This window comes from Leuciscus leuciscus, assembly GCF_965113295.1.
Source record: "Leuciscus leuciscus genome assembly, chromosome: 11".
NCBI lineage: Eukaryota > Metazoa > Chordata > Actinopteri > Cypriniformes > Leuciscidae > Leuciscus > Leuciscus leuciscus.
In genome coordinates this window covers 20231317-20257214 of record NC_138735.1, presented here as the reverse complement: position 1 = coordinate 20257214, position 25898 = coordinate 20231317, and the positions used below count along the sequence as shown (strand labels likewise).

At 39.1% G+C, this 25898-nt stretch overlaps 1 protein-coding gene across 1 annotated transcript; it reads left to right on the top strand.

Moving 5' to 3' along the window:
* Positions 1-25577, top strand: boc (BOC cell adhesion associated, oncogene regulated). The gene is made up of 19 exons (XM_082184212.1): positions 1-426; positions 11474-11598; positions 11909-12190; positions 15178-15324; positions 16039-16182; positions 16262-16555; positions 17373-17645; positions 18018-18277; positions 18395-18560; positions 19271-19330; positions 19533-19742; positions 20803-20981; positions 21093-21192; positions 21279-21401; positions 21517-21699; positions 21789-21991; positions 22123-22211; positions 23131-23291; positions 23602-25577. The coding sequence occupies exons 2-19, from the start codon at positions 11490-11492 to the stop codon at positions 23736-23738; spliced, it is 3120 nt and encodes a 1039-aa protein (XP_082040338.1). The 5' UTR covers positions 1-426; positions 11474-11489; the 3' UTR covers positions 23739-25577.
* Positions 25578-25898: the final 321 nt, after the last annotated feature.

Here is a 25898-nt window from a genome sequence, read left to right as displayed (position 1 = left end):
ACGTAACTTTGTGAACGTTTAGGTTTCGCACGCAAGATAACGCAAAGTTCTCGTTACGAACGTTCCACTCAGGCTTTAAAACGTATTTCTTTAGGCGAGACAAGCGTGAACTGCGCTGAGATTTGGGAAGGAATCTTTATTGTTCTGATCCCTCCTCCTTCTTGGGAAGTGGGAGGACCCGAAAAGTTGCTCGCAAAAGGGAGAATTGTTCCAGGACTCAGTCATCCAAAAACGTCCTTTCAATGCAAGAAGTTGGGGAGCCGAAGAAAATGTCGGTGCTGCTGCAGTAGTAAATTACTAGTGGCGGTTTGCGGAGAAAAGGAGGAGAGGAATTGCAGTTTTCTTGGATTAAACAGCGAGAAACGCTGGGAAAAGTCGACCAACGAAAAACTAGTGGATTCAACTGCAAACTACTGCACGTTTTTGGTAAGTCTCTCTCTCCTCCCCCCAAAACATCTCTTGTTTTTAGGAACCCCACCATGCTATTCTAATAGATTTCTCGAGTTTTCTTCACTTTGCATAACTTTTCCTACATTTTGTACTTTTGCGAACACTCTACCAGTAGAAATTATCGCGTGTTGTTAATCTCAAGAAGATGCTTTTTTACATATTTTTTGTAAAAGCATGCGGGTGTTAGCAAAATAGCTATTTTGTTTCGACGTACTCTTATCAGATTGCTGTAATAGATTCGAGGTTACGTTTGCTATTTTTTTCTTCTATGAAAATGGTTTAGTAATCGTATTTGTGACGGTATTTCAGTAAAAAGTTAGTAAATGGGCTTTGGATGCGGGTGTAATATTCATTGTTCCCCAGTGCTAATCATAGGCAAAATTCTGTATTTGTCTGTATTTATGAGATCATATTGTATGCTTATATCGATGTATTATTGCTATTATTGTCAGTATTATGATGTGTAAGAGCATCTCTACGTTACATGAAAACTTTTGGCATAGTTTTACAGGCCTCATTCAGCTGTATAGTAGTTGACTTTACTGTGCTCAACGCAATTTTACATTGAAAAAATAACTCAAAGTTTAGTATTCTATATATTTTGTTATTCTATTAATATTTGGACGTCAGGATATCTTATTTTCAGAGTACATTTTTTTTTAATATTGATGATTGTTGGTCAAATATATCGTAAACAATTACAAATCAGTGTTGTAGCAGTTACATAGAATTATTTACAAACTTCATAAGGTTAAAACTTCATTATTATTTTTAACCGATATTATTTACCGATATTCAAACATTTTCTTCTTATTCTTTTATCAATTTGTCAGACATAGCTAACTGTTAGAACAAAAATAAAATAGCCACTATTTAGATTGCAAAACAACTTAATAAGCACATAATAGATGCATAATAAATAAATGGTAATGCATAAATAATAATTAACAAAATATTTCTAATGCATATTGTGTTTTATTCTAGAAGTCTAATGATTTGGTTATTCTGAAAATGATCAATATAGGCCATACAAAACTATAATGTTGGTCTATAAAATGTAATTTGCTCATTATATGCTTTAATGTGGGAATGAAACCAAACCTAATTGAGATGAACCACTAGAGGTTTGATTTCTCATTTATTTGTGCACACCTCTTCTGCGTGGAAAACTTCATACAGTCCGTCATGGTTGTCATAGAGTCATAACAAGACAATACAGTTACAATGCTGCTAATGAAGTTTATCAGCGCCTCAAAATGTTTGAGCCCAGGTGCTGCATTGTTCTCGAAAAAGAAGGAAAACTGGCCAACTGAGAGGAATGCTGGCTGACCTTGCGTTTGTTTCAAACTAGTTTGATAGATTCTTGTGAGCCAGATCGCTCTGCTCAGAATCGAATGCCAAGAATTCAATCTGAGGAAAAACTGTGGTAGCTGGTTTTTGCTCAAGATGATTGGTGGTCGGGTGGATCAAAATTGTTCCATAATTGATTCCAGTCTGATTATCTTTTTGGCTTTCATAGTGCCTCTGACCTTATTTGGTTATAATGCTGGGAAGGCCTATTAGCTATGCACAGATGGATGCACAGATTTCAGATGACATGCCCTCACTGCTCCGCATTCTTTCAGTGTAACAGGTATCCCATAGCTGAGCCAGAGAGGCCCGTCTGGGGATTTGGAAAGCTTGATAAAGGCATATTAGATGGGAGGGATGAGGCTGATCGGGTATCAAGCGTGGTAGAGATGTCAGGGATGTGACATATGTCTTGTTTTCATAGAAAAATAGACAACGAGGCTGTAGACATCAGCATAATGAACTGATTTCTAGTGTGTGACCAAATGAGAGCTGATTAGTCTTGTTGGACGTGAAAGTTTATTGTTGCCTCAGAGGTTTTTGGACCGCTTATTGTTTGCTTAAAGGGTGTAACTTTTCTGTTAATTTGCAGAAGAAGGCTACGTAATAAAAAAAACTCCTTCAGGTCGGCTTTCATGTCTGTTTCAGCGGGTATATTCATGCAGTCATAACAGCCCGAAGGCAACAATCTGCGGGTTTGTGTGTGTGTGATGCTCTCCAATCAGGATTATCTTCTCATAGTGGAATGCACAGGGTGTCAGTTTGCTATTTCCAAACTCTCTTTGAATTATCCAAAGCTCAAAAGTATGGCAGCTGTCAAGAGGCAATTTTTAGCCCGCAGTGAAGAATAATTGCCTCTAAAGTATAAAGTCTCTTTTGGGACCACACCTGGCCGAGGTAATGTAGTTTCAGGGCTTTCTCCATTTCGTTAGGCCCATGGTAACACCTGGACATCCTGTTGGCTTTCTCACTTTCTCATGTTTGGTTGATGTTTTCTTGGAAAACCCGAGCATGTCGTATGTTTAACTTTACTCTAAAACCTATGAAATCTCGCTAATGTGTTACCTTGTCATTTCACCAGTCATTGTTATAACTGTATCGTGTCAAGCGCTTGTTTGACCAGAGTTGTCTCTGACATCAAGGACACGCTCAAACATAGCGGCACGTTGCTGTTTGTGTCAGTGTGTCTGTTGCAAGGCGGTGAGATCATTGATAAACTCCAGACCCTGGTAAGTAAGCAGCGACTGTTTGCAGACAAACAGCTCAGTGTGTGTAAAGCTGATATTTGTACAAAGATTAAGGATCGTTTGACAAGCACGGAGTAATGGAGACGCTCTCACAAGACCGTTCACACTCTCTCGATAACTCGCCTTCAGAGAGCTATAGCTCACTGTCAGTCACACACATGCTCTGAAACACACACACACACACAGACTAATGTTAGTTGTCTTCATTATCTGTCGAGTGTAGATTATACGCCACTTTCATGTTCTGAATAATTCTTATAAATTAGTCAAAATCACTTTTGATGCAAAATGCTCATCTGAAAATATACTTTCAAATTACCAAAGCAAAATTGTCTGTGTTTAACATAGGGAGGCCTTAAAAGAGCTGTGTACTTGTGCATTATGATTTTTGCCCTGCAATATAGCCTACATTCATTCAAAGTGGTCAGTAACATTTTTAATATGCTGACCAAGGTTTATTTGATCTAAAACAGAGTAAAATAACTGTTTAGTCTTTGAATATATTTGAAACTGTAATTTATTCTTGTGGTGGCAAAACTGAATTGCTGAATAAAAGTATTAATTTCTTTCAAAAGCAAACGTTTTACTAACCCCAAACTTTTGAAAAGCCGTGCATCTGATGCCGGTGACACGTCCATCAGCACAGCAGTTTTGTTTTGCAACAAGAGTTTTTAAAAAAAAAGCATTTGTTTCTTCATCTTAATGATTTTTGGACACCATTTTCAAAATCCAAAGGCTACTGTATTGTTTTGCAGTTTAGGGTTTGTTTATTATGTGGTCGGTGTTTCTTTTGATGTGTCTGCAAACTGTGTGGTCATGAATGTTGCAGGTGTTTACAGTTGACAAGGGCTTCCTCTGCCAAAGCCAGACCTATGGCTCTGAAAGTCCTAGTCTTTTGACCCTCAACCATAATAAACCTTTTAAAAGGCATTTTAGACACTTTTCAGCTTTAAATGTCCTATTTTGTTTGCTTATCGACTGTTTTGCTTGAATCAGTGCTGTTTACAGCCATTCACTCAAGCAACAGAGCATTATCGCACGAGTACTTTACAAACAATATTAGTACATTTGATTTTTATTACATATTTTAATTTCCTCTCCCTTTCTGCCTGTTTTTCCCGATCTTTGGCTCTGGACTCTTGCTGGCGAGCACGCAGGCAGTCTAAGCTCACTGAGTTCCTGTTGAATAATGTGGAGAAATTGCTTTAGATTTATAATTGGTTCCATTCACTATGATGGAAAAGCTGCCAGAGCAACAGGGGCCCCTCCGTTCTTCCCTCTCTCTCTCTCTCTCTCTCTCTCTCTCTCTCTCTCTCTCTCTTTCCGCTCTCTTCTCCTTCAGACCGCTCATCTGCACAGCTACAAGCTTTGTCTGATTTTACGAGAAAATATGTTCTGTATTAATAGCTGTTCTTTATTTTGTAAAGAACTTTATATTGTGTTTGTGGAGCCAGAACATTTGTCCTCCCCTGTGAAGTTTTTGGTCATAATTTGAAAAGTCCAGAAGGTCTATGTTGGATTTTTGAATATGTTGTAGTTTGGTCTGTATTTAAGCTATTGAAAAGTTATGAAAGTGATTATTTATTTAAATTAGAGCAACACACAAACACTATCTTTGTGGAGACTCTCCATAGACTTAATGTTTTTTATACTGTACAATCTGTATATTCCATCCCCTTACACTTACACTAACCACTAAACCTTCCCATCACAGAAGACATTCTGCATTTTTACGTTTTCAAAAAAATGTATAAGCTTGTTTCCTCATGGGGACCTCAAATTAGATCCCCACGGTGACACAAGTCCCCATGAGTCAGTGTGCATTTAGGTTAAAGTCCCCACTGGGATAAAAAAACATGAACACACACACTCACACACACCTTATTACATAATTGTGCATTTATTCCAGATCCATCAATGACTTTTCTTTTTTCTGATATATCCTCATGGCATATTTTCCTTCACACTGGAGTTTATCTGTACAGGCACAATCAACTTTTAGCTATTTTGTTAAAACCAACTGTTTTCTTGAGCCAATCGCTCTTTTTTCATTTGTATTAAGATGCGTGTGAAGTTCATTGAACCTGTTTACTGATTGCCTGACTTGACAATATTTTCTAATAAGCATCTCCAAGGCAGTTTTGTAAATGGATTTTTTGTGTGAACTGAACCTCTTATAATACCTGCCTTGGTGGGGAGCAGCATGAAAACAGAGTCAGTCTAATCCTAACTGACAGTTCCCATCGTCTGGCCAAACGGAGGTATGCGGTCATGTGACCATCCTGCTCACATCCTAGTGCCCAAACTCAATAATTAGCGTGTGCTAGTTAATTCTGCCTTGTTATATGAATTATGCAAAAATCAGGGTGCTTAATTGATTAGAGCCCCTGGACTTGGCTCGATCTTTTGCTCGTTAATCCCTTGAGTGGGTCTCATTATTGTATTTTTTGGGCAGGGGTGGATGTTGCTCATTAATACACTGAAGGGTACGGTGATGGCGGGGGTATTGGCCTTGTTAGTGGCTTTTGATGTTTAATTTTCCGGCATGGGAACGACTGATGTCTCTCCGGTGTATTGTGGGAGTCTAGGCAGTACTGGAAAGGATTCTACTTTGCTTACACCTGTTAATCTCTTCTGAGAGCCATGAGAATGTTCCAGAAGATTAGTGATGGTGAAGAGCCCTGAAGGTAAAGTCATGGCTTTGGCAGCAGGTGAACTGTGCCCAGAGTTAAGGATATTCATGATGAATCTGCTGGTGACATACAGTGAATCAGCACTTTAAAATATTGCAATGATTTCAATGCACATTTTATTTGGCTATAAAGTTCCCAAAGACCATGCTGTTAGATTAGTTTCACAGTCCTTCTTTGTCTTTTAATTGTGTCCCTGATTTAAGAAAAAAATTATTCATTTCTGTGAATTAGTTTAAATGATTTAGTGAATCAATTCAGAGCTCTGATTAAATTATTATTTTGCATAATCAATTAAATTTGTTTTACTGAAATTTCTGCTCTACATTTTCATTTATTACAATGATTTAGGATCATCAAATCCTAATGTTATATAGGATTATATCCATAAGTAGAATATATCCATATGTAGGTAAATAGTTTGTGAGTTTTTTTAGATTAACTCAAAGAAATGAAATTCTTCCTTCTGTTCATTTACTGAAAACCAATGTGGAACATGTCTTTTTAAAATTTGTTTCAATGTTTAAATTTACTTACACTACCGTTCAAAAGTTGTTGTTTTAGGTGCATAATTGATCAAAAGTGACAGTTGAGACATTTAATGTTTTAAAAGTTTAATAAATGCTGTTCTTTTGAACTTTCCATTCATCAAACAAACTAATACAAATAATATCATAGTTTCCACAAAAATATTAAGATACTGATCATATGAAATATCAACCTGACAATACTAAGAAATCTTTCTTGAATGATTTCTGAAGGTTCATGTGACACTGAAGACTGAAGTAATTCAGCTTTTCTATAATAGGAATAAGTAGCATTTTATCAGTTATTTTAAAATGCAATAATATTTCACAATATTACTGTTTTATTGTATTTTTTGATCGTTAATGCAGCCTTGATGAGCAGAAAAAACGTTCAAAACATCCCAAAAATCGTACCGTCCCCAAACTTTTGAACTCTTGTACATCAGTGGAAGTTTGATCAAGATGGTGGTTCCTCTGATTGGAAAAATATCTATTTTCTGCCAGTGCAGAGCATAAATCTTTCTTGAGATGTTCTGTGTACAGAATATAAAAGGGTGTAAAATAGTGAAAGATACATTTTTAGCTGTGCCGCTTAGTCCTAGTGCTAAGTGTGTTGTTAATCTGTTGGGAAGCCATAATTCCAGTGTGCTCTCCTTCTGAACTGTACTTTTTCCATTTTGGCTTCTTCAGCCAAATGGCCAGCAAACTTCAACTATCCACCATCTCAATTTCCCCCCTCTTCGGTCAATCACCAGTTGACATCCACTCTCTAATTTGGATCCCTAAAGCTTAGATCTCCCCCTACACCCACCCCCATATCCACTAACCACTGTTGGCTATCCCCCCCCTCCTGCTCCTCCAGCCCAAAACTGCAGCCCTTACTTGTCCATTGAGCAGCCCCCATCAGCTCTTCCTCTGGTCCTTCTGAGAAACGTCTCTCCTTTCACAGGGGGCCGTGGGGTTATTGTCCGTGCGCCGGCTCACTGCTTTACAATGACTCTCCACTCTATTAAGGTGCGTTCTGCCTGTTACCGTCGCCCAGAGCAACGGGCCTCCCGCATGGTAGATATGTGCTGTGGCATTGTGGGCCATGGGCCCGCGCGGGCAGTTGAACCCAGCACTCCTCACACTTGACACCGCATGTGTTTATCTAAAGGGGGGGTATTGTGATGTTTGGAGAATCGAGGATGGGTCGGGGGGGTCTGAAGGACATAAATAGGGTGAAGGGAGCGGGGTGATAAATATTCAGAAGGAGCTAGACCCCACCTCCTCCCCTCACCTCCTCGTTACTCTTCTCCTCCCTCTGTGTGGAAAGCAGATGGAATGTGAACGGTATGAGGGAGGCCCACAGCCGGCAGAGAGCAGTTTTATCCAATTAGTAGGGTTGTCAAAATGAATTTCACACAGGCTGGAGGACAATAGTGACCAGAGTGGCCCTAGAAGAAAGGACTCCATTTAGTGACAAAGAGGCATTATGAAGTCACTTCAGTATTATGCTTTTTGTCTCTCTTTCTTTCTCTTATAAACAGTCTAAATGCACATGCCTTTGTACAGCCCTTATCCAGATGCTCAGATCAATGCGATCTTGGTTCTCTGAAGGGGTCACGTACTTATACCGCATCACATTTTTCACTTACAGTATCATTTGACTCCCCCTGCCCCTGTGCCCTTTGGTGAAGAATGAAAAAAAGAAATGGCTGTGCTATAAATTATTTTCCATTACAGTTGCGACTTGATATGAATGTGAAGTGTTTGTCTCAAAGATGATGACATGAGCTGGATTGCGCATGTGTGTCTGAATAAAGCAAGTGTGTTCAAGGGGATAACTTCTGACGCCTGAGACAGGTGGCTTGACAGCCAAGGAGAGACTATTGTCGCCTTTTCCAAACCTATAGGGCAGCTGTCCTGTTCCTGTTGACAGCACAGCTTAGTTGGCTGCAAAGAGCCTGATAGTCTGAGTAGTTCCAGTGTTTTTTTGATGCAAACATCTAGTCTAATTTCCACAATTCAGTAGAGCTCATCAATAAGGATGGCCCAGAGTTTCAAGTTGGATAACAGAGCTGTCTTGCCTAATTGAGTGAGTTCTGTGGTGTGTGTGTGTGTGTGTGTGTGTGTGTTTGTCAATGTATATATTTAGCTAACAAAAATATTGGCTGGGCATTGGGCAATTATCTGAACTACTTTCTCTACCAGTCTAGAAAAAAAAGTTTTTTTGTTTCACTGGAAGTTTGATGAAAGATTTCATTGGCTGAATGACTGATACCCAGCAGGTACACAACAGAACTTGACTATGGATTTAAATATGTGGTCAAGGCAATGCTATATCTGGCTAACTTAAATTCGTTTTTTTATTTTTTATTGTGAGAATAATGTTCATGGTCATCATCACTTTGAGTAGGTTATTTGCAAAGAAAAATATTGGCATTAAACATTAGGTTCTCTCTGAAAAAATTTATTCATTTATTATTTGTTTATTCATTTATTTTGTGCTAGTGTAAATATTGGCAGAGCAATTACAAATCTGAACGATTCTGAACTTTGTTCTTGAGCAGCCCATCAGAAAAAATAATTTATTGATGTTTTGTCTGGGTGTTTGTCTATTGGAAGTTTGTAGAAAGACATATTTTCAATGTTTCATTGGCTGAATGTTTATCAACTGACTGTACTTCCATCCCTCACAATCACTGTGGGACAAAACACACCTGAAACAATCATCTGCACCTACAGAAGTAGTAATAGATGTAGGTGAAGTATTAATAGCAATGTCACGAGTTGTAGTATTACTAATCTTAGTAAGTTTGATAGTATCAGACAAGGTAGTAAATCATTCATTTTAGCTGTAATATTAAAAACAGCAGTGATATGAGCCAATCACTGACCTGATTAAAGCTGACGAATCGTGACAGAGCTTAAACTTAACATAGAGAACTTGACTAAGTGCTCACTTAATGTTGTAGAAACTAGTTGTTGAGTGTTTGCTTAGGTCAGGATGATCTTAGCTACCCAGTGAGGTTCCCCGGTGTGCCTGGAATCAGCGTCATGCCCTTTCCACTTCAGAGATGAAAAACAAACAGGCTAATGTTGTATCGGACTGCAAAATCCATCAGCGTTTTAACACATACGGTAATTAAAATGATTAGTCCAACATTTCCAGATCAGTCAGACTAAATAACATCTCTCTGCAGCATTATTCAGACAGCAAGACTTGTTTATTTCTGGTGTTGGAAACGGAAAAACATTTATTTAGGGCCAACCCCAAAGTCTGTAAATGGTACACATTCTATTCCGTCAGCAGAGTTTGGCTAATAGCTAACGGCTATGTACCTACCAGCTCCAGGAAAACAACTCTGAATCCCAAGACGTAGACTTCATTTATTTTTGTAGAGTTTTTTCTTTTTTTTTCTTGAGTTGCGTCGTGTGGTTCCCTCCCATGTTTGAGCTCTCAATCTTTCTGTGAGCTTTCATTAATCATTACTTACAATTGATGGGAGTAGAGTTGTGTGTGTGTTTGTGTATGTGTGTGTGAGAGAGAGAGAGAGAGAGAGAGGGAGAGATTTGCAGTCTGGGAGCAATGGACCACCCTCCTCCTCCTGACGGGAAGTTGTTAGTTTAACCTGACAGGAAAGAATTCGGGAAACTTGGCAATGAGAGCCGAGGGAGAGAAATGCTCCCTTTCCTGCATTAACTGTTAATACACTAACCATTACTCTTTTTCTCCCTCTCCACTCGCTCTCTTTCTTTCTGAGTTTGCGTCTTTGTAGAGAACATACCACACTACTCAATATTTCCAGAAAATACAAATGATATCACCCCCACCCCATTGTTCTTTGTGTGCAGGTCTTTTTCTTTTGAACCCGCCGGTATCGGTTACACCTGAGTGAGGGGGCTCAGATTTCCCCCTCTTCTTATCCGGGCACCCGTCTCAACAGTTCGACCTGCTGTATGTGGGTTCCAGCGGATGTGTGTTTCAGCATGAGTTCTGTGAGCTTGTAAGGAAAGATTGATTCAGGAGTAGCAGAACGCCATTTTTGCGCTCTTGAAGGCACAATGGGAAAGCTATTCCTAGGGTCATTCCAAATGAAAGTGAGCAAGAGAATCCCTTCACAAAGTGCCCTACTTTAAGTGTACAGACCGCCATCACGTTGAGAAAGTAATTTTGCGGCGAATGATCATATGATCCTGAGTGATATTCATTTAAACCCTAAGACCTGACATACGATCTTAAAACACACCGGAAGTGTTCCTTTTTTTAATTCTTTTTTTTTGTGTGTGTGTGGATATTCTTATTTTTTGTTGAGACGGTGCACAATTTAAAATCTCCCTGAAAGAGTACCTAGAGGGAATCATTTTTACCAACATTTTTCACAACTTAAATTTGTATGATGTTTAAAGGTAAACTTTGCTATTCAGAGTCATCGCATTTCATTCAGAAGTGATCAGTGTTGTGATCAGTCATGTTCACTACCATTCAATAGTTTCCGGTTGGTCAATTTTTTTGTTTGTATTTACTTTTATCAAAAATACAGTGAAAACAATAACATTGCAAAATATTGTTACAAATTGAAATAAATATTTCAATTAGCCTATAATATATTTAATGCCTTTTATTCCTGTGACGGCAAAGCTGAATTTTCAGCATCATTAATCCAGTCTTCAGTGTCACATGATCCTTCATAAATCATTGTAATTATGATGATTTGCTGCTCAAGAAACATTTCTTATTATTATCATCAATGTTGAAAACAGTTGTGCTACTTAATATTTTTGTGGAAACCATGATATATATTTAATTTTTTTCCATAATGTTTTTAATAAAAAGTTGAAAATAACATTTATTTGAAATATAATTTTTTTGTAACATTTTGAATGTTTACTGTCAATTTGAACATTGTAATGTGTCCTTGCTGAATAAAAATACTAATTTCCTTAAAAAACTAGCTGACCCCCAACATTTGAATTGGTGTGTCTTCATGTAGAGTCCTCCAAATGAGCTCCCCTGAAAAGTGCTCACTTTAATTGCATTGGCCTTTAAAGTAATGCATAGCATTCTTGACTTAAATGAATTTTGCTCTGAATTTAGTCTTTTGTTTTGTCAACTATATGAATGTGTATGTGTTGTTGGCTCACTACTATATCCTCCTTATTCGCAATATACTGTCACACCAACGACATTTTCAGCTGATAACCTCTTTCTCGTTCTCTCTCGCAGGGGTAGTGCATGGAAGATGTCTGGGATATTGGACTGGATACCATGGGAAAGAAAGCGGAAGGTTCGAGCGCTGTGTGCCTTGGGTGCTCTGCTGTGCTGCCTGCAGGATAGTGTTGCTGTTAGAGGTGGGTTTCTGATATATTTGTTCTGTAGCAACTGATGTTTGCCTACAGAACAACCACTAGCTCTGCACCCCTATACCCAAACTCACTACTTCAGACTTAAGTGAATGCACCTTGTGGTTCTACGTGTACTGTGCTAGACTAATTGGGACGTTACAGCATTTACATATTGTTGTCCTACTGTTGTTTTGATTGTTTCTATTTTTCTCCTCATTTGTAAGTTGCTTTGGATAAAAGCATCTACATTTAATCATTTAGCAATGTAAAATGAAAATATATATTCACCATACTTGTGTTCCACTTTCTCTTCTAGATGATGTCCCAGTCTTCACAGAGGAGCCTTTTTCTGTGGTACAGAAACTGGGGGGCAGCGTGACCCTGCGGTGCAGCGCCCTGCCTAACCATGCCAACATCAGCTGGCGTCTAAACGGTCGAGAGCTGCCAGCTGGGGGCAACGAGGAGCTGGGAGTGCTGGTGTGGCCCGGTTCTCTCTACATCCCCTCCCTTACAAACCTCACCATAGGCAGATACCAGTGTGTGGCCACCACCAGCGTCGGGTCCTGCGCTAGTGTGCCAGCCAACGTTACTGCAGCTAGTGAGTACACACACTTTTGCAAGCGCCAGTCACTTGGTATGAACTTTGAAAATGTTCTGTGCTGAATTCAAAGGGCTTTACAGTGTGCGGTTGTGTTCCAGGCCAAGTTCTACTGCTGGTGTGTGTGTGTGTGTGTGTGTTTGTCCTAAGTCAGTGTTGGAGCACGGGAAGGGGTGTGTAATGTGACCCACCATAATGCCTGTGCGTGTGTGTACGGGTGAAACCACGGGCCCCATTAATGAAGGGCCTCCTCCCTGTTCTCCACTGCTTCTGTCTTCTTACACAGAGACAGAATGGAAAAAGAAAGACAGAAAAAGAAACATTGAGCAACGTTTTGTTAGTATAATGAGGTGAATGTGAGTTTGTGCATGCATATACTACCGTTCAAAATACTTCTCAGCAAGGATGCAGTAAATTGAATGACTTATGATCATGTTCTCCAGCATGATTTAAGAACGACCCAAAGAACGTCTTGAACCTAAATGGAAGTGAGAACATCTTACTGTCTGTACAAAGAAACTACATCTTTTTTCAGTTTGTGAATATGTGCCACACACGAGATTCTAAAGAACTGTGTGCGGATGCATGCTTGTTTGTGTGATAGTATGAGGAGCGCAGGTTTGGCAGACTAGTCGAGGCAGGATATTCTGTCAAGATGAGACGCGACATGAGATTCTTGACACCATTTTCACCTCACAAAGCAGACATCATTCACCCCCCTGACTTTGCTCTCTCAAACTATCTGCGTTTCTACTCATGGCATTTAATGGTGCATTGGATTTCAGTCCTCTCACTGCTCATTTGTTTTTTCTAACTTTCAGCCTTGTTTTACTTTGACTCTCGTACATGTGTGAGATGTAATTGATAAGGTCTATGAATTGGGAGTCGAGAGCTAGGGGCTTTACAGATGCAAGCTCTTAGCTGGGGCCCCTCGTCTCTTATGATCCCACGTTGGCCCCTCACTCTAATTTAATAAGACCTCCTCCCTTAGTCTGCCAGGGGTTGGACGGTTCTTCTGGGAGGGCGCTGCGTGTGATCGCGAGCCTGAAGTTGTCTCATGTCTCCATATTTCAAAGGTCTGCCCATTTGTTTTTGCTCTGTGAAAGAGCTTGGCTCTCCCTGGTATCCGTCTCTGTAGGAATCCTGTCTGAAGCGTCTCCCACCGGGGAGGCCGTTGCCTGCCTGAGCATTATTTCAAACTCTCCTCTTGAATTCCTCCAAAGACAAGCGAGCCTCCCGTGTCCTTCGAGCCAAGAAACATTCCTTCGGCACTCTCTCTCTCTCTCCCATTTTTTTTTCTTTCTCTCGCTCACACAAAAAGCACACCTCACATATGTTTTTAATACATGGCTTAACAAATTCTCAATAAACTCTTGACCGAACCTGTATAATCTTTTAGGGCTATGCGTAGTCTGACCAGTGATATTCCACACAATAGTTACTGTATCATCGCAGTATGAGTTTTAAATGTCATATAAACATGAGCGCTCATACGCACAGGCTCTGCGGCCCCAGACATAAAAATGATGAATGCTAAGTAACCGTGCAGCATGCATTGCAGTTGGAAACTCGTCTGATCTATTTTATAAATACTATTAATTCTGCACAGCTCCCAGCATTCCCTGCTCTCCATGCCTCCAGGAGACGTATAATGTACCGCACACATGCAAAAAAAAAATCACATATTCACCCTTTACCTCCTCACATATAAATACAAACATATTAGAAACATATAAATGTGTGTTTCACAGTTTTTACTTATAGTCTGCCACTGTTGTTTCAGTTTATTTCATTCGTTCACCATAAAACATAAAAAAGTAGTCCATTCGACTCATGTGTTATATTCCAAGTCTTCTGATGTTCTATGATTACATATATAATTTTTTTTGTAACATTGTAAATGTCTTTACAGTCACTTTTGATCATTTTAATGCATCCTTGCTGAATAAAAGTATTAAAAAACTTACTGACCCCAAAGTGTAAATGGCTTATTTAGTTTTTATTACATTTAAACTTAACAAGATGTTAATTAAATGTTTTCTCCCTATTTTTCCTCTCCTTTCCCCCCCCTCACACACCTGAAGGGAGGAGGAATGTTTTGAGGAGAAGGAGGTAAATGGGGGAGTCAGTCAGAGGAGGGGTAAAAGCTGTGCACTGAGGAATTTAGGAGAGGTTTGGGGCGGTGGGCTGTAAAAAGACCCTGATTGATTTAGCAAATGGATCCTGGAATTCTCATCTCCCAAAAAAATGATTTCAAAAACCATTTCACTTAAAAAAAACAGGCGATTATGACTTTGAGATTACAGATGCAGCTGGTGTCAGAGAGTTTATCAGATGTTGATTATTTAAGTGCTCTTCTCATCCATCATTGTATGTCTTTGCTTCCAGGAATACTTAACAAAGAGCTTTTTTAATCTTTACCTCACGGATCTTTTGGCTCTGTTGTACATAACTTAGAGACATTTCAGACGCCAAGGAATATAACTAAACTCTGGAGAACAATGAAACAATTTGATTTGTGAGAGGAGTAATGAACAGTTGGGGAGATATTTGATTAAGTTCGGGGTTTTTCAGAACAGCGCTGAGCAATTTTCCCTCTCTGCCTTTGGAAAATATTCCCTTCACAGAATGACACACAGACTCGCTTAGACAGAGTTATTCTGTTTTATTGCAATCCAGTCTGCTTTTCCTCTCTTGAAACTCAAGAGATGGGTGACCTTTAGCCTTTGACCTCATTTTAGCCTGGGCTGACTTGAGCTTAAGGAAGCTAGACTTTCTGTCTCTGTTTTTCAGAGCTATTGGGTGTCTGCCCATTCGATATCCCAGTAAAAGTCCTAAGCATATGCACTCTAAAGCTTCTCAGTTTCCTGAATGGAATACAAAGAGGCTTTCAGCTTTTGGACGTTTGAGATTTCCATTGCTATTTTATTAAATATGCTATATGTTTGAGAAACTTTGTATGATGACTCTTGTTTGTTTCCGTGCAGAACTGCGAGATTTTGAGCCAGATGACCAGCAGGAAATTGAGGTGGATGAAGGGAACACAGCTGTGATCGAGTGTCATCTGCCTGAGAGTCAACCTAAAGCTCAGGTCCGCTACAGTGTCAAACAGGAGTGGCTGGAGACATCTAAAGGTGCGTTTTACAAACATACTCTACGCCAGTGGTTCTCAACCAAGGGTCCTGTGACCCACTAGCGGGCCCACTTTAGCCTACTTCTAAGGGGGGTACAAGATGGCTTAATATTTTATGTAATGGCCATTTTGTGCAGTCAGTTTTCTCTTTCATTTTAACTACTGATCTTGCTGAGCAAATAAGTTTTAGAATTGTGCATGTTTCTAACTCGCTACCTAGGTACTATTGAGCTAAGCTATTGGCTTGGCATAGACATTGTAACTCTGTAGTATACTATGTAGAAAGTATGCTTCTGTCTCTCCTGATTTATGGCTAAAATTTAAGCCCACTGTTATCATCATTAATCATTACTTAATTGGATCTGTTACGAGCCACATCATTTGAATTCAAATATGATTTGCCTCAATTATTTATTCAAATTTTTTAAATGATTCTGGTATTTGAGTGTTTGGCAGCCCTTGTCTAGTTGAGAGACATCAAGTCTTTGCGTGTTGTCTGGTCTTGTCCACTCAACAAAGCGCTGCCTGTTAGCATGATTGTCTTTCTTGCAATTACTCTAGCTGTTCAAATATTCAGTTTAATGATGGGGAAGATCACAGCTTAGATTGAAGGAAATTACCTTAAGGAATGTTCTAGATTCTTAAATTAAATTCTGTTGAAAAATACTAGCCTGGATTAAAGATGCTAATCATTGGTTCTTTGATTGTGTCCTAGGGAATTACCTGATCATGCCATCGGGAAACCTTCAAATAGCTAATGCTACACAGGACGATGAGGGTCCCTATATATGTGCTGCTTACAACCCTGTCACCCAGGAAGTTAAAACCTCCACCTCCACCGATCGTCTCCGAATACGACGTAAGTGAACACCAAGCATAAAATGAACACATTCTGTCAATTTTGTTGACATAAAATTGACACGTATTATCTTGTCTAGGTTCAACATCTGAGGCCGCACGTATCATCTATCCACCTGCATCTCGGTCCATTATGGTGAACAAAGGCCAGCGACTTGTGCTTGAGTGTGTGGCCAGCGGTATTCCCACTCCACAGGTCACATGGGCTAAGGACGGTCTGGACTTGCGAAATCTCAACAACACCCGCTTCCTACTGAGCAACTTGTTGATTGATGCAGCAAGCGAGAGCGACTCGGGCACTTACGTGTGTAACGCTGATAACGGCATTGACTCTGCGAGTTCTGCTAGGGTGCTGTACGACGTGCAGGTGTTTGGTGAGTAGGATTTCAAGACAGAAAGAGTATAACACTAAGAGTTGTGTATGGCCCATCATACTTTTTTTAGGAGTCTTTGATGAATAGAAAGTTCAAAAGTGCATTAAATAATGTTAATGTTGTTACCATTTGAATTCTTTTTAATTTTTTTCTATCCATTTAAAATATTGTATAATTGCTCTAATAACTGTATAATGTTAAAATTCATGGTTCTTAAAAAAACATTTGTATTTGTTGTAACTGTTCACCTGGCAGAACATCATCTGGCTAGTGGCCCTTAGGTTATTTATTTGATTATTTGTTCAAGTGTAGTGGGGTTTGAAAAGCAGGAACCAGGGCAGTGCTGGAACATTTTACGTTTGTGGAAATTTCGATTTCCAGTCATTTAATCCTGCTTCAAGTTAAAAAGCGTGTATCAGAACCAGAGGGCTTAGTGAATAAATGTGATAATAAGCATCTAAAAGAACCCACAGTACATTTACTGAACAGAAAGAGAGTGTGTGTGTGTGAGAAGGATTGAGTTTCTGAGACATTGATGAGGTTGTTTTTGTGGGCTCGTCTCACGGCAGCTGTGATTAATTAAGCCGCTCTGGCTGTTGCTCTAATGAGCTCGAGCTGATTCACTAGCATCCAACCATCAAGTTTTTGGAGAGGGTGAGAACCCAGTCTATCCCAGACTCCTCTGCAGCAGCATGCCATAACAAACAGCACTCATGTTTTGTGCTGTTAAACCATCCAAATGCTTGTTGTTTTATGCTTTTCAGATTATTTGATGTTTTGACACATCTTTCTGAAATTCCCTTCTTTGGTCTTTCAGAACCTCCTCAGGTGCGTGTCGAGCTGCAGCAGCAAGACGTTGCATGGGGCGACACGGTGCGTTTAAGCTGTCAGGTGAGTGGCAAGCCCACTCCCACTGTGGTGTGGCTCCACAACGCTCAGCCCCTGAGCCCGTCACCACGCCATCGGATGTCCTCACAGGTGCTGCGCGTGCTCCACGTCGGGCCGCAGGACGATGGCATGTACCAGTGCATGGCGGAGAATGGTGTGGGAAGCTCACAGGCAGCCACAAGACTTCTCACTGTCCCAACAGGTATAAAACACTTCACTGAAAATGATCAAACTTAGTATATTATTATATAGATAAAAAGTGACCTTTGTCTTTTTATTATTAATAATAATAATAGTAGTAGTTATTTATTATGCTATAATTAATAAACAAAAGTGAATAGAATATAATAATCCCCAATATAATAACATTAAAATATAAAAATAAAATAGTATATACATACATAAATAATAAAAGGGAATAACAATAATGATAATAATAATAATTATTGTTCAGTTTTATTTAATTTATTTGTATTTAATTTAATTAATTTATAACCCATTTTTTATATATATATATATAAATCATGGTTTTGTGTGTGTTTTTCATTTTTAATTAATTTGTTATTTATTTCAGTGCCGTCACGGTCAGGTAAGCTGCCCATGATTCGGCCGATGAGCCCAGATAAAGTTCTGCGGGAACAGCCACCTTTGAAGCCTGTGGCCACCAGTGCAGTGCTGCCTTTCGACTGCTCTGAGGTCAGAGTCTCTCCCGCCGAAGCTCCAGTCATCCTGAGTCAGCCACGCACAGGAAAGGCCGACTACTATGAACTTACCTGGAAACCCCGTCATGATGGAGGAACACCTGTGCTGGAGTATGTCATCAAGTACAGAAAGGTATAACACTGCCCAGTTCATTTGTACAGTGTGATCTGCCTCGTTTCACTCTACAATTTGTTTGTCATGTGATTCTACTCCTCTGATTCATTGTGTGTATTTTATTCTGTCTGGCAGGCTGGAGAATCTCCCGGAGAGTGGACCACTAACACCATTTCAGGCTTCCAGCACAAACTGACTCTTACTAAACTGCTGCCTGCCAGCCTCTATGAAGTGGAGATGGCCGCTAAGAACTGCGCTGGACTTGGGCAGCCCGCGATGATGACTTTTAGAACAGGCAAATGTATAGCCATACAGCTACTTTAAGATTACCTTTCTGCATCAACATTTGAAAATGTTGTCTACTTAAGTAATTAGCAAGAAATATGGGTTTGAAGTTAATTTGACCGACTAATGCCATGATTGACCAATCAGAATTCAGTATTCCAGAGATATTAGTATGAAAAAGAGCAATTATCAATTTATTTGTAAGAAAAATATCTAAAATGTAAATAAGTTAATCAGATTGAAAAAAGAGACATATTTCAACTGTTTATTGCTTAAAAATGGAAAATGAATATTTAAAACGGTTTATTTAATTTGTTTAAAGTAGTGCTTTAGTAGCATTAGCAATCATATTTCACTGCAGAATGCCATGATTGTCCAATCAGGATCCATAATCAAGAGATAGTGGTATGTAAAAGAGCGAATGTAACTGTAAAATTAATAAATCACTTTTAAAATTGACAAATAAATATGCATATATAAAACTTTATTTAATTTGTTATAAAAAGGTAGTCAGTTACACATTTTACAAAGGTAGTCAGTTATATTAATCATTTACAGTTTAGTGGTCATTATACACAAATATTTCGCCTCAGAATGATTGACCCATCAGAATCAATTATTCAGAGATTTGTTTAACAAATTACACTTTTTTAAAATATCTGAGCTGTAGTATGAAAAAAAGAGTGAAAAGGTGAATTAAAGTGTCTCTTAAATTTTGGTCTGCAGGGAGAAGAGGAGGACCCGTAGGGCCTCCAAAAACACCAGATGCGCCACCTCGTCTCACACGTGAGTATACGTTTGCCTCTATGATTATAATATAATGAGTTTGCTGTAATTCTTTAAGGCTGCAGTAAAGTACTGAGGAACTGTAACATTAAATATAGCTTAAAATATGTGTCATTCATTGTTCTGATTAATAATATTATGATTATTAATTATGCTAACATTACTGTTACTTTATTGAAAAACTTTTTTTTTGTCTTTTCAGCTCCAGAAGCTCCAGACAGACCCACTGTTTCCATGGCCACCGAGACCTCAGCCTATGTGACGTGGATCCCTCGCGGGAACCGTGGATTCCCCATCCAGTCATTCCGTGTGGAGTACAAGAAAATGAAGAAAGGCAGTGGAGAGTGGGAGGTGGCTGTGAACAATATCCCTCCCTCTCGCCTCTCAGTCGAGATAACAGGCCTGGAGAAAGGTGAGATTTAGATAATTTTCATATAAGTTGTATCATGCTGATAGTATGGTATGACAAAAATATGGTGAATCAGGAGTGTCACACTAATATATTGCTTTAAAATTGTCAAATAAATCGGCATATTTGAAAGTGTTTATTTAATTTGTTTTAAAAGTTAGTTTAATGTAATAAAAAAGTTGATGATAATTTTTGGGGAATTTTAAATTAAAACGGTTTGTTTAACTTTTAATGTTAGTTAAATGTAACAAAATAAAAAAAATTAAAGGGATAGTTCACCCAAAAAAAGATTTCTGTCCCTGTTGTTGGCAGTTACACAACTACAACTTTGACGCTTCAAAATGTTCATAAAGAGATCATAAAACTAATCCATATGAATTGAGCTGTTTAATCCAAATTTTCTGAAGAGACGCGATCACTTTATATCATGAACAGATTGAATTTAGGCTTTTATTCACATATAAACATTCATCAACTCACACATCAGTTGTGGTAAACGGAAGCTCAAGCATGTTTGCTGGACATGCGAGAACCAATGAGATTTGTTCTTGCCCGTCAAGCAGGTTTAGTTGAGCTTGTTCGCTGATCAATGTTTAAATGTGAATAAAAGCCTAAATTCAATCTGTTCATCATATCAAGCGATCGAGTCTCTTCAGAATATTTGGACTAAACTGCTCAATTCATATGGATACGTTTTACAATCTCTTTATGAACTTTTGAAGCATTAAAGTGTTAGTTGCGTAGCTGTCAATGGAGGGGCAGAAATGTTTCAGATTTCACCAAAAAGATCTTCATTTGTGTTCTGAAGATGAACTAAAGTCTTACGGGTTTGAAACGATATGAGGGTAATTAATGATAGAATTTGACTTTTGGGTGAACTGTCACTTTAAATAACTCATTTTTTAAACAAAACATTAGTTGCACATAAAAAAAAAACTTTGGCAAGTAGCTTTTCCTAATTAGTTTGCCACACTAGACCAAACTCATGTTTCCCATGATCTTAAAAACCTGTTGAGATTCACTTGCAGTTGACTTATTTCTTGTTCTTTCCATTGCATCGCAGGAACATCATACAAGTTCAGAGTTTTGGCCGTTAACGTGTTGGGAGAGAGTCCAGCGAGCGCTCCCTCTAAAGCCTACACAGTGGTGGGCAGTGGTCCACCAAACCGACGTCCTATCGACGGACCCTACATCACCTACACTGAAGCCATCAATGAGACCACAGTCATCCTGAAATGGACGGTAAGCACTTCCTCACTAAACATTTTTACATTGTCAAATTCAAGAAATGCGACCTGTTTGTTGTCACAAGATTATCAGACCTTGAAATAAATATTTATTTTCTCTCTGCAGTACACAGCAGTCAATAACACCCCCATTTATGGCTTCTACATCTTCTACCGACCCACCGATAGCGACAATGACAGTGACTACAAAAAGGATATAGTGGAAGGTTAGTCATGTCCTTCCTTTTATTTTTTAATTTCTCAACTATATATTAAAGGAATATAAAATGTAATGGTCTGGCGCTCTTTTTAGGTGACCGCTACTGGCACTCCATCACTGACCTACAGCCTGAGACGGCTTACGACATTAAGATGCAGTGTTTCAACGAAGGGGGCGAGAGCGAGTTCGGAAATGTCGTCATTTTAGAAACTAAAGGTTCGTTTCCTTTTCCTCACACTCACATACCGAACCGCACCTCAGCCATTTTCTAGAACAAAGATCTCTTCTGACAACACAGATCTTAAGTGTGAACATCTGTGTGTACTTACAGCTCGCCTTCACCAGAGGACCACACCTCCAGAGACCTCATCGTCCAGACCCGACCATCCAGGAAACCCTGTTCCTCGGCCTGGTGATCTGCCTTACCTCATTGTGGGTGTGGTACTCGGAGCATTCGTTTTCATCATCGTAGCCTTCATCCCAATCTGTCTGTGGAGAGTCTGGGCCAAACAAAGTGAGTGCCGTTTTAGATCTTCATTAGGGATTCAAAGATATGTTAAGACAAGGAACCCTGGATGAATTTTGTATTTCTCGTTATTTCAGAACAAACTTTAGACATGCGCTTTCCAGCGTTGGCAGCTACAGTTTCTCCATGCCAGTACACCATGGTACCCCTGCAAGGATTGGCTCTAGGTCGGCCTTGTCCTTTAGACCCCCACCTGACATCTGCCCACACTGTCTACGCTCCTAAAGGAGAATACATTCCCAATGGGAAATACACTACACAGCGCCTTCCTGGACACCGGGTAAGTTTTCACTTTGACCTTTAATGTTTTGTGATGTTCAGCACAGTAATAAACTTCTTGGCCTGCTGAATTAGACCAGCAAAGGAAGGTATTGTATTGCGTTGATGTTCATTCTCTTTTCTCTTTTGTAGGAAAATGCTGACAATGAGTTGGAGTGTGATGCATTGTTACCTCAGAAACTTCCCAATCAGCAACAACATATCCACAATTACTGTAACGGGTAAGAATTGTACTATTGCTTCATTTTATTATAGAAATCACCCCTTTGAAATGCCCATATTGTGCTCTTTTAAAGGTAATAATCTAATTTCTTGGGGTCTGCTTGAATACATTTCACAGAAGTCTACTTAAATGGTCCTAATTGAACTAAGGCCTAATCTTGGCTCAATCTAAGCCCTGTCTGTGAAACTAGGAAACGGTTGAAAGAAAATTGGTCTCATACGGTACATTACTGCAGAACCTCTTTCAACCCTCTGCCTGAAATTCTCTGTTTTAGATCGTATCTCTTTAAAACCCATCTTTCCGAAAAGCCCAGTCTGCTCTGATTGGTCAGCTGGCCTAGTCTGTTGTGATTGTTCATGATTGTTCAACCACTTACCATAATCGAGTTTCAGCTCCTGAGACTTCATGAGTAGCTGTAAACCGTATTATATCTATGGTAACTGTGGCGTCCGTATTGTTGTATCAGAGTCCGATAATAAGACAAAGCGAAATCAGCCAACTTGTTCTTTGAGGGCGGGCCAAAGCAGCAAGTTGGCGGGCAGTATGCAAATGTGTGACACAGCAAATTCGGCAAGACTACAAATGAGACAGCAAGTGTTTTCTGTTTGAAAGATGAACTCCATTTGGTGTTCTTTGTTACTTTACAGATCGTTTACATGCACAAATAGCTATATTACACACTAAAGGAAAGGTACAATAAAAAAGCAAAATACGTGCTTTTGATCTGACAAATTCCTGATAGATAAAAGTCCTGTCCTACATTTTTATTCATCATTGAATATTGATCGTTTGTCACGTTATGGAGTCAGAATGGGTTGCGAATGCTGTTTCATGGTGACTGTTATACTGTGACATTTAAGTTTTTTAAGGAAACCCTGAAATTAAATTTGAACTTTGTCTTTCTTTCTTACTTTTAGGGTCTCCGGTTGTCCTGAAGAGGGATGCTATGTGTCTGATGGTTCCCCCTTGCAGGTCCTCAGCTTATCGGGACCTACATATCCATCTCAGAGTCCTGACTCCATGCAGGCCGATCACTCCCTCACTGATGCAGTTCATTTGGAAGGGGAGGTCACTGCTGGTGCGTTTGCTTATTTTGTGTTACAACAAAGGCAATGTCAAAAATAACTGCGATTTTTAAATTAGACTAAATGAATTAATACTCTCTGGCCCGGGCCGCTGCACCCTGCAGCTACACACGTTCGCCATTCTTCTTTTTAGATTGTTATAGAAAAATTGTTGTACACTAATTATTTAATTAAATGCATATAATTGATAATTATGCAGAGGATGAAAATTGTCAAACATGATCAAATTTAGCATTCGAAAATACACCTAATATTTTTGTATTAGAGAGTAGATGAGTAATCTGAATGCATTTCTCCCCACAGACTTGCCCCTGTTAACAACAGTTGATGCTGGCATAAACCAGTTGCTCCTATATGCTGAGCAACAGGAAATGGGAACAACACAGAACATGAAGCAGCTTGAGGAACAAGGGACCAGGGATGACTCAAAAGATGGATGAAACTGTAGAAAAAAAGGGGGGCGGGGGGGAAGAGAAAATATTTATTTTTGTATAACAGATGCTATATTTATATATTTATGTGTTTGTACATAGTACATTTTTTTAGAATGTATATATTGGTTGTTTTTATCAGATGTTATACATATTTTGGTATGTTTGTCTGTTACCACCAGGACGTTTTTATAAGTATGCTGTATAATTGATCCTCATGTGAGATAGGAACAACCTGACACCTCAACATCATACAGTATCAGTAATAAGCTCCAGGTTTTCCACTGGCAAGCATCTCTTGATGTTTGAAGTACAGCTGGTGGGAAATGTAATGCTTTTTGGGCATTATGATAATTATCCATTCATTAAGAATGTTGTAACTTGCAGTGCTTTGGGACAATTGACTTTAAAATTATTTGTACGCCGATGTACACTATATTGCCAAAAGTATTGGGACACCCCTCCAAATCATTGAATTCCGGTGTTCCAGTCACTTCCATGGCATGCACCTAGGCATGCAGACTGCTTCTACAAACATTTGTGAAAGAATGGGTCTCTCTCATGAGCTCAGTGAAGCGTGGTACCGTGATAGGTTGCCACCTGTGCAGGAGTGGAGTCGTGTTCTCTGGAGTGACGAATCGCGCTTCTCTGTCTGGCAATCCGATGGACGAGTCTGAGATTGGCGGTTGCCAGGAGAACGGTGCTTGCCTGACTGTATTGTGCCAAGTGTAAAGTTTGGTGGAGGGGGGATTATGGTGTGGGGTTGTTTTTCAGAGGTTGGGCTTGGCCCCTTAGTTCCAGTGAAAGGAACTCTCAATGCTTCAGCATACCAAGGCATTTTGGACAATTTCATGCTTTTAACTTTGTGGGAACAGTTTGGGGATGGCCCTTTCCTTTTCCAACTTGACTGGCCTGCACAGAGTCCTGACTTCAACCCGATGGAACACCTTTTGGATGAATTAGAGCGGAGACTGCGAGCCAGGCCTTCTCGTCCAACGTCAGTACCTGACCTCACAAATGTGCTTCTAGAAGAATGGTCAAAAATACCCATAAACACAGTCTTAAACCTTGTGGAAAGCCTTCCCAGAAGAGTTGAAGCTGTTATAGCTGCAAAGGGTGGGCCAACTCCATATTAAACCCTACGGATTAAGAATAGGATGTCATTAAAGTTCATGTGCTTGTAAAGGCAGACGTCCCAAAACTTTTGGCAATATAGTGTATGTGTATATGTACTCCTTATATGTATACATATTTTATGCACAGTATGTTGTATCCACGAACATTTAATAGCTTTATGGCATGTAGATGCTACTGTGAGGTTTTAACACTCAGATACACACAACAAATAAACAGTTTTAGAACTTTTTGATTGTAACTTGTTCCAGATGCGTCCTCAGTTGTAAGGGTTTTTGAGTGGAGATGCAGTGTGTTACAGCTTTGTACATATGTTACTAAGATTTATCTATTTTCATCATTAACAAAAACGTTAACAAATATATGCAAAGTATAAGCTTTCTGTGTGTAGTAATCTTGACTATGAAAAAGAGACCATATTGTAGGTATTTATTTGTTTTCAGTAGCCTGGATGCGAGAAATTCTTAAAATAAACACGCCTACCTGGAATATGCTGATTTTTATATTCTAAACTGGTTTGATGTAGTCAGCTTGTATAGTTGTACTTTTACTTTTGGAGACCTGCAGTTCTCCTGCATCAGTATTAGCTTCTTCCCACTGTTATAAACATGAAATATGAAGGAAACGATCAATCTCTAACATATTCTAGAAGTGTAGCTGCATGGTTACATGGATTGAGCACTATTGCCTGTAAATAAAGCTAAAGAAATCATATTTCCTGTTGTTGTTTTTATCTTTTATGTTTGTGCGTCTAATAGCATATTTGAAGGCATACTGTTTGAGCATGGTTGGTGTAGAATAGATGCATATTTTTCTATGGTTATAATTCTAATGTAATGTGTTGCCAAATTGCATATTTTAGTCAGGCACAACAAACATTAATCATAACATATGCAGATCAACATATACATAACCCACACACAAATATTTATCCATGTCTATTGTCTATCTAGGGCACCAACACGGTCTGTAAACTAAATAACAATAAAAAAAATTTGCTTGAGATAAAGTGTAAATTCTTTCCTAAATATCAAA

Bases quoted from the DNA above. Each gene is read 5' to 3' on its own strand.
- boc (XM_082184212.1), top strand. From the start codon at position 11,490: ATGTCTGGGATATTGGACTGGATACCATGGGAAAGAAAGCGGAAGGTT. The intron at 16,183-16,261 runs GTAAGTGAACAC...TATCTTGTCTAG, and splicing joins CGATCGTCTCCGAATACGAC to GTTCAACATCTGAGGCCGCA. The intron at 21,992-22,122 runs GTAAGTTTTCAC...TCTCTTTTGTAG, and splicing joins AGCGCCTTCCTGGACACCGG to GAAAATGCTGACAATGAGTT.